This window comes from Frankliniella occidentalis, unplaced genomic scaffold (assembly GCF_000697945.3).
Source record: "Frankliniella occidentalis isolate FOCC.00 unplaced genomic scaffold, Focc_3.1 Scaffold32, whole genome shotgun sequence".
NCBI classification, from domain to species: domain Eukaryota; kingdom Metazoa; phylum Arthropoda; class Insecta; order Thysanoptera; family Thripidae; genus Frankliniella; species Frankliniella occidentalis.
In genome coordinates this window covers 546,315-557,655 of record NW_026267162.1, presented here as the reverse complement: position 1 = coordinate 557,655, position 11,341 = coordinate 546,315, and the positions used below count along the sequence as shown (strand labels likewise).

The window sequence follows — 11,341 nt, the reverse complement described above, 5'->3', positions numbered from 1 at the left end:
CCCTCCTTGCCCCTGCACCCGCCACCCCGCCGGCCGGGCCGGCCGGCCGGCTCAACGGGTCACGTCCGGAGCCTTGGTCTCTAGTATTTGGTCCGAGGACGCGCGCCGTGCCGCGCTCGAAAAGTGATGCAAATCATAATCGCCCGCTCCAATTGAGCGCTGCCGCTGCCGAGACAGACGGCCTGTCACTTTCGTCCCGTCTATTATATTTTTCTTCATCTGTCCTCTAGAGATTTGTCTGGTATCCCAACCGTACCCCTCACGTCGATAAGACAGACGCCTTTCACACAGACAGACGCCACAGAGATGTGTAGACCGCAGAGCCAATCGTTGTCCGTCCCAGTCTCATCTCGTCTCATTGCCGTCTCATCCCGTCCACTTCATACGAGCTCCACCCGACAGAGAACAAGCTTCTCGGTGCCCCCCCCCCCCCTCGTACGCCTCCACGGCACGCCCCCGCTGGGAGGCGACACACACGATGAGCCCGTCGGCAGTGTGTGTGTGTGTGTGCCTGTACCACCACAGCGCCTGTCCTGGTCGGGCGGCTCAGAGCAGAGCGCCGCGCCCGGTAGGCACCACCAGAACACCCACGCTCACCCGGCGGCCCGCCCCGCCCGCCCCGCCCGCCCCGCCCGCCCCGCACCTCTGCTTCCAAACTTCGGGCTCTTCGGCCCTTCGGTCTTGGCAAACAGACTAAACATACATCACGGTCAATATTGGCGCAACCTAAACCAAACCCGTGAGCGTGAATGATCCACGTCGCTCCCGCCCCTGCGGCGCCAAGCCGCTGCCGTCCCGACGGGCGCTCCGCGGGCTCCGCGGGCTCCGCGTCGGGCTCGGGGAGGGGGAGCTCCTCTGCCCCGCCGTGCCGGCGCCGGCCCTCTGCGCCTCTACGCTCGCCTAGCGCCTCCACGGTATGGGGCTATCGGCATTTGAAATGCAAATCCTGTGGCGCCGCGAGTTTGAATCGAGGCGGGCGGGCGGGGCGTTGTTGGAGCGTTGTGGCCTGGGAGCTAGGAGCCTGGCGCGCCCACACCGTGTTTGAGAACAATCCGGTATACCTGTTGTAACTTCCGAGCAGATGTTCGATTGCAGGAAGACTCGTGTTGCATTACTGGACAAATGTTCCTTAGGACGGCTCAGGCCGACGTCAGTAGCAGGGCGGACAAAAATGGCATTCATAGTTTGAATATGATGTAATGTAAAGGCAGGTTTACAGCAGTATGTTTGAAGTGTTGCCTCGCAGTCCGCTGGGGGAGCGGGGCCGCGGCGGCGCGGGTGGGGGCGGCGGCCTTCCGTGGCGGGCAGGGCCAGGGTCGGGGCGTGGTGGGGCGACGGCCGGCACGGTCAGACGTACTCGTCGTGGAGTCGTCCTCGTAACGGCAAACGAACGGGTCGTATAACTCCGTCACGACATTTAGGCGGCGGCCTTGGTCGGGCCGGGCGCGACTTCTTCTTGTCCGTGTCTCTGCTTTGGCGTTGCCAAGAGGCGCGATATGGAGAAAAGTCGAGAGGATGGGCCGACCGTGAGACTACTAATTTGAAACAGTAAACTAGCCGAGAGGTGAATCCGGGTGCCGCCGCTGCCGCGTCGCCATGCGAGCTCCAGTGGGTATGGGTTATGAGTCCGTGGCCGTGGAGGCCCGCGACCTCGCCCGCGACCCCGCACCCAGTGCCCCACTGGCTCCCTCCCCCCACGGGATGCCTATTCGCAGCTCGTATTCCGTTATGGCCGCATGTCTGCGTGCCAATCAGGTTCAATTTGCGGTGCGGGCGTCGTGCGTCACACTGGCCGCCGGCCGCGCCCTCCCGCGCGCGCCAGCAGCGCCAGCAGCGCCAGCAGCGCCAGCCTTGTGCCGCCGCGATTCTTCTCGAAGGACGAGGACGCCGCCCTGACCTCCGCGTGCCCGCTGAGCTGCCGGTGCCCGGTGCATGCACGACGACATGCATACCCCCCCCCCCCCGCCTTAAATTCCTGGAATCTGATAATAAAAGACGTAGTGCACTTTTCCCCCTCGCATTCCGTTTTGTTTTTATTTGCGGGTGCGTCGTGTCGCGTACCCTGTCGTTGAGCGTGAGCGGCATTGTTTAGTCCCGCGGTGATAACCGGGCGCCACCGGGCGGCACTTTGCTGGGCGCCACTCCCTGCCACGCCCCGCCACGCCCGGACGCGCAACCACCTGAGCGACCGCCAAACCACCAACTGGCCCGGTGAATGCGACCCTCTTTTTGGCCATGTGGCATTAGCGGTGCAGTCGCAAGGGCCGATGTGCACCGAGCGCGGTGGCGCGGCGGCCGGCGGCGGCGGGGTCACTCATGGGCGGCCAATGTCCACAACTCGTGCGTCAATCCCCCCCCCCCCCCTCGCCTCCGGTTTAATCTCTATAGCAGCATCTCCTCCCCCGCCTTGCTCCCACTCTTTCTTTTTGTCTGGCTCCTTATTTTGCTCTCTTCTTTTTCAAATTATCATTTTTATTGGGTTACGCTTGTCTCTGTTTCGGGTCCCACACCCAGGGCGCCTCGCCTTGTGGCAATATTTCCAGTATTACCAACATCAAACCCAAACCACCGTACCCCCCACCTTCCCGTCCCCAAAGTCCTGCTATTCACACCCCGAGCTGGACACACACCTTGGCCCCGACCCCCGACGGCCACTACTCCACGCTAGTACTTGTCACTTCACGTCACATTTTCTTTCATTTCGCAACGCTCTATTGGACGGTCTGTTTACGCTTCGATCAATTAATAGCGAGGCGCCGGGAGATTGCCCCCCCCCCCTTCCTCCCCATACAAACCCCGCTGCACATCCGTTGTTGTGTGTGTTATTGTGTCGTGATTGATGGAGGGTACTAAACTGGTCGATTCTGTCCCGCCAACGCCGCGCCGCGCCACGCCCCCTCAAAAATTGATCTGATTATACCGGACGGCTGTCTGCCCGTATTAGACCCTCCCGTCCCATTCACTCAACCCTTCGCCCTCGTGGTGCGGCTAAGCCTGGCAGAGAGATGAGGAGTGAGGAGTACGCCAGGCAGGCGGCGCGGGGGGACGGGTCTGTGTTGTTGTCTGGCTGCATGCTGTGCCGCGCCACGCCCCCCAGCCGCTACGCGTCATGCCGCGAAATGGACCGTGGAGTGGAGTACTAATCAGTTCCGCTGTGACGGCGGGCCGGGCGGGGCGCGGCGGGGCGGGGCGCGACGCGGCGCGCAGACATACGCCCCCGCGCCACGCTGCGCCCGCCGCCATAGGCCGCACAGCGGCGCCCTATCGCACCCAAACGGCCTATTATCGCCCTCGAGAGCTACCGAAACTATCGCCTCCTTGAGACCATTGAGGCCCAAACGCCGATAACGCCGACGGATACGATGGAGTTTCCGCCTTTCGAGGATTTTGGAAATAAATAAAAATGCTGGTGGGGGACGACGCAGAGATCCTGGGGGGCTCGCTAAACAGGGTTGGCTGAAAAATTAGGCATAAACCGCCAGAGCACACCTGGGTTCAGCGTGTGGTATCTCCGCCTGCCTGCCTACTAGGCAGCTCCTATGCGCGGGTTTTCGTGGAGATTGCCTAGCCTAGTAGGCGGGCGGAGATATCCGCCTGTTATACAGGTGCTTCGGCGGCTTTTGCCTAGCTTTTCTGGCAACCCTGCTTGCTTGTTCTGCCTGGCGGCTCTGCGTCCAGCACAGGGGCAACAAACTCATTTGTTCCAGTCCTGCTTTCCGACGCTAGCTCCAGCGAGCGCCTCCAGCCCAGCGGGTGTTGCAGGGGCTCCTGTTCGCCTCACGGGTCCTCCCTAGAATCATTTTGTGCTAAAAGCGTCGAATCACGACGCTTGGCTACATCTATTTCTCCAGTTCCGTTAACGGGATGTGGGAGCTGTGAGGGTCCTCGCCCTCGCCTTGCGAAATGTGGAACTTCCCCGTCGCCATAGAGAAGGTGGTGGAAAAATTGTAACCCCCACTCGTTAGCGTGGAAAATTACTTAAGAAGATTTGTAAATATCTAACGAAGTCTCGTCGGCAAGCGCGCGGTTGGGGAGAGAGAGAGGAGGGGGGACTAGCAAGGAGGAGCGGGTGGCCTGAACCCTTATCGCTGCACCCGATCCTATAAAACTGACGCCGGCCCCGCGCCTCCGATCATTTGTACTTTTCTCCATCGCCCCTCCTCCAGTCCGTTTCGCGTCGCGGCTCAAAGATTATTTTTTAAAAAAAGAAAGAACAGGAACTAGTGCGGCCCCTTGGTGTGTAGTCGTGTTTTAAGTGTGAGGGAGATCTGAACTCGCAAGATGCCATTTTTACAAAGAGCGGTGAGTGTCCGGCTCTCCAAACTTGAAAGATGTGTGGTGAGGATGGTGGAGTTTTCCCCAAAAGTGTGTCACTGGTCCTAGACCTAGACTGAATGCATGAATTATGAGGAGAATTAGAGATTAATTTTAATAACACAGTGTTTTATTAGTGAAATGGAAATAAGTAACATTGATGACAGGTAAAATGCCAAAAAATCAACACTATGTCTATTTTGAAAATTAGAAATTAAACATAAAACAAACGAATTGATGATGTAGATAGAAGGATGTCATCAGCAAAAAATTTAGTTTCAATGACAACGTTGCCACTAAAATGAGAGAGAAATAAAAACAGTAATCATAGTAAACGTAGTAATTTGGGGGATTTGCTAAATAAAATCGTTGCATACTTACTTTAATACTGATGCAGGCATTAGTTGAGACTCAGGAGCCCCTTCAATATTTGAATGCCAAGTATTAGTTGAGTTGGGCATAACTAATCCATACTCAAAATACCATTCCTCTAAAATATTTTTCTGTCAAAAATGATAATAATTGTGAGAAATTAGCTCAATGTTTACTGGAGAGTTGTACCATAAGACGTCTCAAATCGTTACCTTGAACAGAAGCCTCTGCTCCAAGCGAAACTTATTAATAGGCTCTGCTGATGAAAAATTAATTTCTCTTCGCACTACACGGCTTTGTAAAATTTCCTTTGGCACTTTAGCTTCATGCTCAGCTTCTGGATCCGAACTGTGAACATATCAATATCCTTCAGAGAGCTTAAAGCAAAGTCAGTAAAATTTTCTATTAGAATTATATTAGAATTTTACTTACAAATCCCCTTTCCCGTGCCAGAGTACTTTTTCACTATCTACATCAATGAGTTTCACCCAATTGCTGTTGGACTGTCAAGGAACGAAATAGTGTAGAAAGAAAAATAAGAGTTAAACGGCAATGACGTACAGTAAGGATACACTTGAAAGCCATTCAGTATTTCTTCTCCTTTCCCCATCTTGAAGATTGGCTTAGATCATTTCTTTCTGACAATATAACTATTTCCAAAAATATTGTTTACGAATTAGATTCCCCACAAAAACACCGCAAGTTAGGTTAGTTTACTGCCGACGTTCTTCTGTTGTCTGCTTGTCAATCACCGCCTTCTAGAGCCCCGTTTACTCACCGTTTACTGATGAGAAAGAGTGGGAGATTTGAAATGTTGCGGATCAAGGAACTTTTTTACTTGCGCAGAAAAGTATTAAGAAAATCTTGTTTGTTTCTCTGTTGCAGGGTTTCAATGGCCGTTTAGCCTTTGCTATTGCAGCGGCAGCGTTGGGTTCATCATTCCAACATGGTTACAACACAGGAGTGGTCAATGCACCTCAAAAGGTACAATTTAAGTTTTACATTTGTTTTAAATTATGGTATAATTTATTTTTTTAGGTAAAAAAATTGCAACATATGCTGTAAAAATATTAATGATATAATGTTACTAATTATAGTTTTTTTCCCCTTCTCAGCTTATTGAGGACTGGATTACAAGTGTGGAAGCTAATAGAACAGGAGACCCAAATGTGAACCAAGGAAAGGTGACGATGATTTGGTCCATAGCTGTATCAATATTTTGTGTGGGTGGTATGATTGGTGGCTCCATCACTGGTTTAGTGGCTGATCGCTTTGGTCGAAAGGGTGGTCTTCTTCTTAATAATGTATTTGTTATTCTATCAGCCATCCTTCAAGGTATAGTACCTAATTTTCAGTTGCTGTTCTTTTTTAATATACTATTGTTAGTAATGAATTGTCCATATCACCATTAATATTATGTTAAATTTTCAGGAGCTTCAAAATCTGCTGGCTCTTATGAAATGATTATTCTTGGAAGATTTCTTATAGGCATCAATTCAGGCCTAAATGCTGGTTTGGCACCAATGTATTTAGCCGAGATATCACCCATCCACCTTCGTGGAGCAGTAAGTACAGGCCAGAGTTCTGTCAATTGTGTTGACGGCACCTCCTGATACTACAAATGAAATTTTTGAAATTTTGTTTGAACCTTACAGGTTGGAACAGTGTATCAGCTGGTCATTACTATTTCAATTCTTGTATCCCAAATTCTTGGTTTGGGATCTCTTTTGGGAACTGAAGACAAATGGCCGGTTCTACTTGCTATCACTGTTGTTCCTGGAATTTTCCAACTGGTCACCCTTCCACTATGCCCAGAGTCCCCCAAATATCTACTGCTTGGGCGTGGTCAGGAAGCTGAAGCTAATTCCGGTAAATATTTACAAAACAGTATTACTGTGACAACTTTTTAGGTGCAGAAAAATGAATAATAACAGAAAAATGGTAGAAGCATACATGGTTGTAATTTTTATGTGACTGTAATATACTTTCTTTTTAAATTTTCATAGCTCTGCAGTGGCTTCGTGGAACAATTGAGGTTCATGATGAGATGGATGAGATGACAAATGAATATGAATCAATGAAACGTTTACCTAAAGTCACAATGAAAGAAATGTTTACCAATCAGCTTCTTCGTGTTCCCCTCTTCATTGCCATGATGGTTATGATTTGTCAGCAGCTCTCTGGTATTAATGCTGTAAGTATGATCAAATCAAAGAAGTGGTTATGATGGCTTTGGCTATTTTAATATAGAAATAACTTCAAATGTGTTTTATCTATTTCTTTTTTTTTTTTAACAGGTGATGTTCTTCTCTACTAAAATTTTCAAGTTGGCTAACTTGAATGATGAAGAAGCCCAGTACGCAACGTTGGGAATGGGTGCAATGAATGTTTTCATGACTTTGGTTTCACTGGTTTTGGTTGAACGTGCTGGACGCAAAACTTTACTTCTCATTGGTTTTTCTGGAATGTGCATTGATACAGCTCTTCTGACAATTGCTCTTGCCTATGTGGTAAGTATCAATTATTTTACATGCTGTTTCCTAAAATTTCATAGTCTGATACTGTTCTTGAAGTTTTCTTCTATGCTTTCATATGCTTTTAACACGTTTAGTGCGGCAGCACATTCTGGGGTTGATAAATCCCTCGAATACTGTAAAACGTACTGAATGTGAAAAATTTTGTACTTATTAATTGTGTGCTATATTTGTTACAGAACTCTGCGGCATGGGTTTCTCATATCAGTATTGTTCTGGTCATTGTGTTCGTCATTATGTTTGCTGTTGGACCTGGATCCATCCCATGGTTCTTAGTGTCTGAGCTTTTTAATCAGTCGGCAAGACCAGCCGCTACATCTCTTGCTGTTGGAGTAAACTGGACTGCCAACTTCATTGTTGGTCTGGGTTTCCTTCCTCTTCAGGTAAAATACTCTACAATAATTATTTTGTGTTCACTAAGGAGTGTGTAAAAATCCTTCAAATTAATCCACCTGTGTTCATGTTTGACAAAACAGGAAGCAATGGGAGGCTACGTTTTCATTATCTTCACTGTTCTTCTGGCACTGTTTGTCGCCTTTGTTTACTACAAAGTACCTGAGACAAAGAACAAGACAATGGAAGAAATTTCTGCAATGTTCCGTCAGCGCTCCTATCAGTGAACATGATCATCATCCTGGATCTAATTCTTGTTTTAGTGCAAAATTTGAGCCTATTTCTATTTTCCTTACAAGGCAAGACAGATTTCTAGTCTTTTGTGTTGAAAGTATTACAAGGCTCCGTGCAGGTATTTTAACTTCCATAATTATGACCTCAAACCTGTTGTGATATAAAAAAAGGAGGAAGTAATCTGCTAAGGAAAGTCATGCAGTCCCCATCAAACAGTTCACTAAGATGTTTAACTATTCAGAAGACTGATGGGTACAAGCATAGCGTGATAGTATATGTATCATTGTAGACTTGCATTACTTAGACTCTCAGTAATTTCATGACATATTTTTAAGGCTGTGGTGTCCACTATCTGTAAGACAATTCAAACATTTGAAGCAGGTATTGACTTTATCAATCCCCTCTTCTCATAATTGGACAAGTGGTTTCATTTTACAGCCTATCCTTGTGCTTAGCAAATGTTCTCAGCTTATCTGTGTGTAAATGGGCACTGCTTCCTCTGTGGATGTGAATCATTCTGTTTAAATGAAACATTGTGACCCTGAGGGCATTTTAACACCAGTGTGTCAGAAAGAATGGTATGCAACTAATAATAATTTTGTATGGATGTTGGTGTATGAAGTGAGACTGAATTCTTGATTGACAAATTAAATATTTTTGTTTATATGTGTGCTTTGGTATGTACCATGTCTTAATGTGACATAAGCATCCATATTTAAGTGAAAGATGTATTATTTAGATAACAATAATTATTATTGATTGTCCATTGTCATGTCAGGCCATTCTAGTTTTATTTTTACTCCATGCCAAATAGTTGTTTTAATTGCTGAATTATGTTAAAGAGATTTGCAAGAGTATTTCTCTACATGATTCAATATCTGTTTGTTTTAATCTTAAAGTGTGCATTGTTTTAATTTTTCATCATCCATCATTCATCTATTATTATATGTACATAATCATCTAGTTGTATAATATTGATTTTTAGAGTTAGACCACTACTAGCTATGAAATATATCTAGTATCAAAGTGAGATTCCTATTACCAATGTACTTTATGTTATATTGAGGTAGAAGAGAAGAGTTCTTGCCTTTTAGTATATCAAGTTAAACAGAGAGTCCATATGGCATTCTTGCTTTACAAACAATAAAATTTTGCTGGTTGAATAGAAACTACTCACCATGCAAAGAGAAAGCAATAAAACTTAATTTAGACCTACAGCTTGAAACATTAATATTTGTCAATGTATTGCTTAGAGCTCTTGACACAAAATTTGAAAAAAAGAGATTGTAATGTTTTTGAGCAAGCTAACTGTTATTAGATTTATTCCCTTTTCTGTTTCCTAACTTCATTTCAGTTTATTGGTAACTTCTCATGCCATATTGTGTTCAATCAGTGTGAATTCAATTAGTCTGTTTATCTTACGAGAAGAAGGGTCATACAATACAATACATTCAATTCACTTGTGGAGAGATTTATTTTTTTATACATTGCAGGAAAACTAAATAATAAAGGACTGAAGGACATCGGTTCAGAAGAAGCCACAAACGAATGAAAATATTGAACCATTGTTTCCTGTTGACCATGAAATACCCGGTAATACCACATCATTTTGTGCCAAGCATATAGAGACTGTGCGCTCTCTTGAACCAATTGTCCTTATTTAAGAGTCCTGTATTTATTTCTGATGCACACATGGCCTGTGTCACTATTGTGAACAATTTGTGTTCTTGTGTTTTTAATTTAAAGTTCTTAACACTTGTCTTTTGGAGCATTGTTGACATTGATTGAGTGCAATTAAGTGAATAGAATATTTCCTTCCTCCTACATTATGAAGTTAATTCTCTGAAAATGTTAAGAGAAAATGTAGTTAACTTCCAGTTGAGTTTATTGATACCGTAATTTTGATATTTTATCATAATTTGTTTTATACCAGAAATCTTGCAATTGTTTTGCTCTAGTTCTGAAGGAGATGCATAGGAAGGTTGCTTTGTTTTGTTCGTCAATACAAAGCTACTGATGGATGTTATGTTTTGTTTTGTCTTGTTTGCACTGGTGAAGGGGGAAAACATATTTTTGATGATTTTTATTTTTAGATTGGCCCTTATGTTTGTAATATGATTGCAGGTAAAGCCAATATAAAAGTATTTTAATACCATTCAGGAATGTATGTTCGCTTTATAAATCCATGTACTTTACCAGTGCATGCTTAACACTAATTGCTCTACCTCAATTGAGGAATTGTTGTCCGACTCTATATGAGGAAATGTAACTATTTTGTACATTGGTGTAAATTGAAATATCACTAGCTGTCAATGTGTCTAATTTATGCTTCTTTGTTGAAATGCGACAAGTTGTCGAAAAGACGAGGACGTTCATTTGGCTTTTGTTGGATGACGTGCCATTTGATGTGCCGTTGTGGACTGTTACTGTAGGCGTGTACAGTGTTGTTACAAGCATATGAAAGTAACATTGTGCATACAATTATATAGTAAAGAAATGAGTATACTGGCTTCTTACTTGAATTTTTCTCACCCACCTGACCACGCGACACTTTACTCGACGCGAATGATGTCTCCTCTTCACCATCGGTCCCACCGCCTCGCCGACCATCGTATAGGCAACCCATCCCACAGCAAAGTCCGATTGGTCGTCTGCAAACGGCATGCACCTGGCGTGCACTAGCGCGGGGAACTCCCGTCCCGCGTCTGTCCGTGGAGCCGAGAGGCGAATAAGCAGCCGATGGGAGGAGGACAGGCCTGCATGCCGGACACGGACAGCCTTGAACTTGGACAGGGCGGGTAAATAAGAGAGAGAGGTCGACAACCGGCCAGAGCGTGATGCGGCTCGGCTGCATTGAGGCTGAATATTCATGCGAGTGATGCGAGCCGCCGCCGCCGCGTCCAGCTCTTGCAGCAGCGCATCGGGGAGCACGCGGAGCAGTGCATCATAGATGGATGGGAAGGCGGAAAGGAAGAGCAATTAACACTGCTTGCCGTGAGGTGGCGGGTGGGGCACAATTCATTGCGACAGGGATGATGTGAGTGAGGGTGGGGCCGGGCGCTTCAACGAAAAGACAAAGAAGTCTCCACTAGGTGCTGGTGTCGTGGCCAGGACTCTGGGGTTGCCCAGCTCTACCCGATCTCCGCTCAAAAATGTGATGGTAGAAGGGCAGCCTCGTAGGGACACAGTTGCTTGCTGACGGGGCGTCTGTTTATTTGAAAGTGAATCCGTCCACCGAAGCCTGCGGTGTTTAGCAGGGCACGGCTGGTCGGGCCGAGCCGGGACGCGACGACGGGATGGAGCGACCGGTTTCCTGAGGCTCCTAAGCGCCCGGCCCGTCGCGGTTGTGGACCCAACTCCCGCGCCGCCCACCCGCCCCGCCTCGCACCGGCCACTGAACCACTTCCCTCTGCTTGCTTCCGCGACGCAGCCGCCACCGCGTGGCCGCGGACGTGCGGCGGACATGGGACCGCGAGGCCAAAATCGGCGCCCTC

The 11,341-nt window shown here is 47.2% G+C and overlaps 3 protein-coding genes across 7 annotated transcripts in view; 2 read left to right on the top strand and 1 right to left on the bottom strand.

The window, feature by feature from the left end:
• Positions 1-10,359, top strand: part of LOC113217982 (solute carrier family 2, facilitated glucose transporter member 1) — a 30,906-nt gene extending 20,547 nt beyond the window's left edge. For 4 of the 5 annotated variants that reach the window (XM_052265909.1, XM_052265908.1, XM_052265907.1 and 1 more), the window contains 8 exons: positions 5,572-5,670; positions 5,802-6,021; positions 6,118-6,251; positions 6,342-6,555; positions 6,693-6,880; positions 6,984-7,196; positions 7,400-7,603; positions 7,697-10,359. In XM_052265909.1, the coding sequence (XP_052121869.1) occupies positions 5,572-5,670; positions 5,802-6,021; positions 6,118-6,251; positions 6,342-6,555; positions 6,693-6,880; positions 6,984-7,196; positions 7,400-7,603; positions 7,697-7,840 (1,416 nt within the window). In that variant the 3' untranslated portion in view covers positions 7,841-10,359. Of the gene's footprint in view, positions 1-4,136; positions 4,303-5,571; positions 5,671-5,801; positions 6,022-6,117; positions 6,252-6,341; positions 6,556-6,692; positions 6,881-6,983; positions 7,197-7,399; positions 7,604-7,696 lie in introns of those variants that run through there. The other variant, XM_026438095.2, reaches the window with a different exon arrangement.
• The window catches only part of LOC113218021 (protein takeout-like), a 244,964-nt gene that overhangs the window by 226,449 nt on the left and 7,174 nt on the right, over positions 1-11,341 (top strand). The gene's annotated exons all lie outside the window — the stretch shown is intronic.
• LOC113217983 (retinal rod rhodopsin-sensitive cGMP 3',5'-cyclic phosphodiesterase subunit delta) lies at positions 4,423-5,429 on the bottom strand. Its single transcript, XM_026438099.2, has 5 exons — positions 5,259-5,429; positions 5,119-5,181; positions 4,899-5,034; positions 4,696-4,817; positions 4,423-4,610 (listed from the first exon to the last, which is right to left on the bottom strand). Exons 1-5 carry the CDS (start codon positions 5,294-5,296, stop codon positions 4,529-4,531), a joined length of 441 nt encoding a protein of 146 aa, XP_026293884.1. The 5' UTR covers positions 5,297-5,429; the 3' UTR covers positions 4,423-4,528.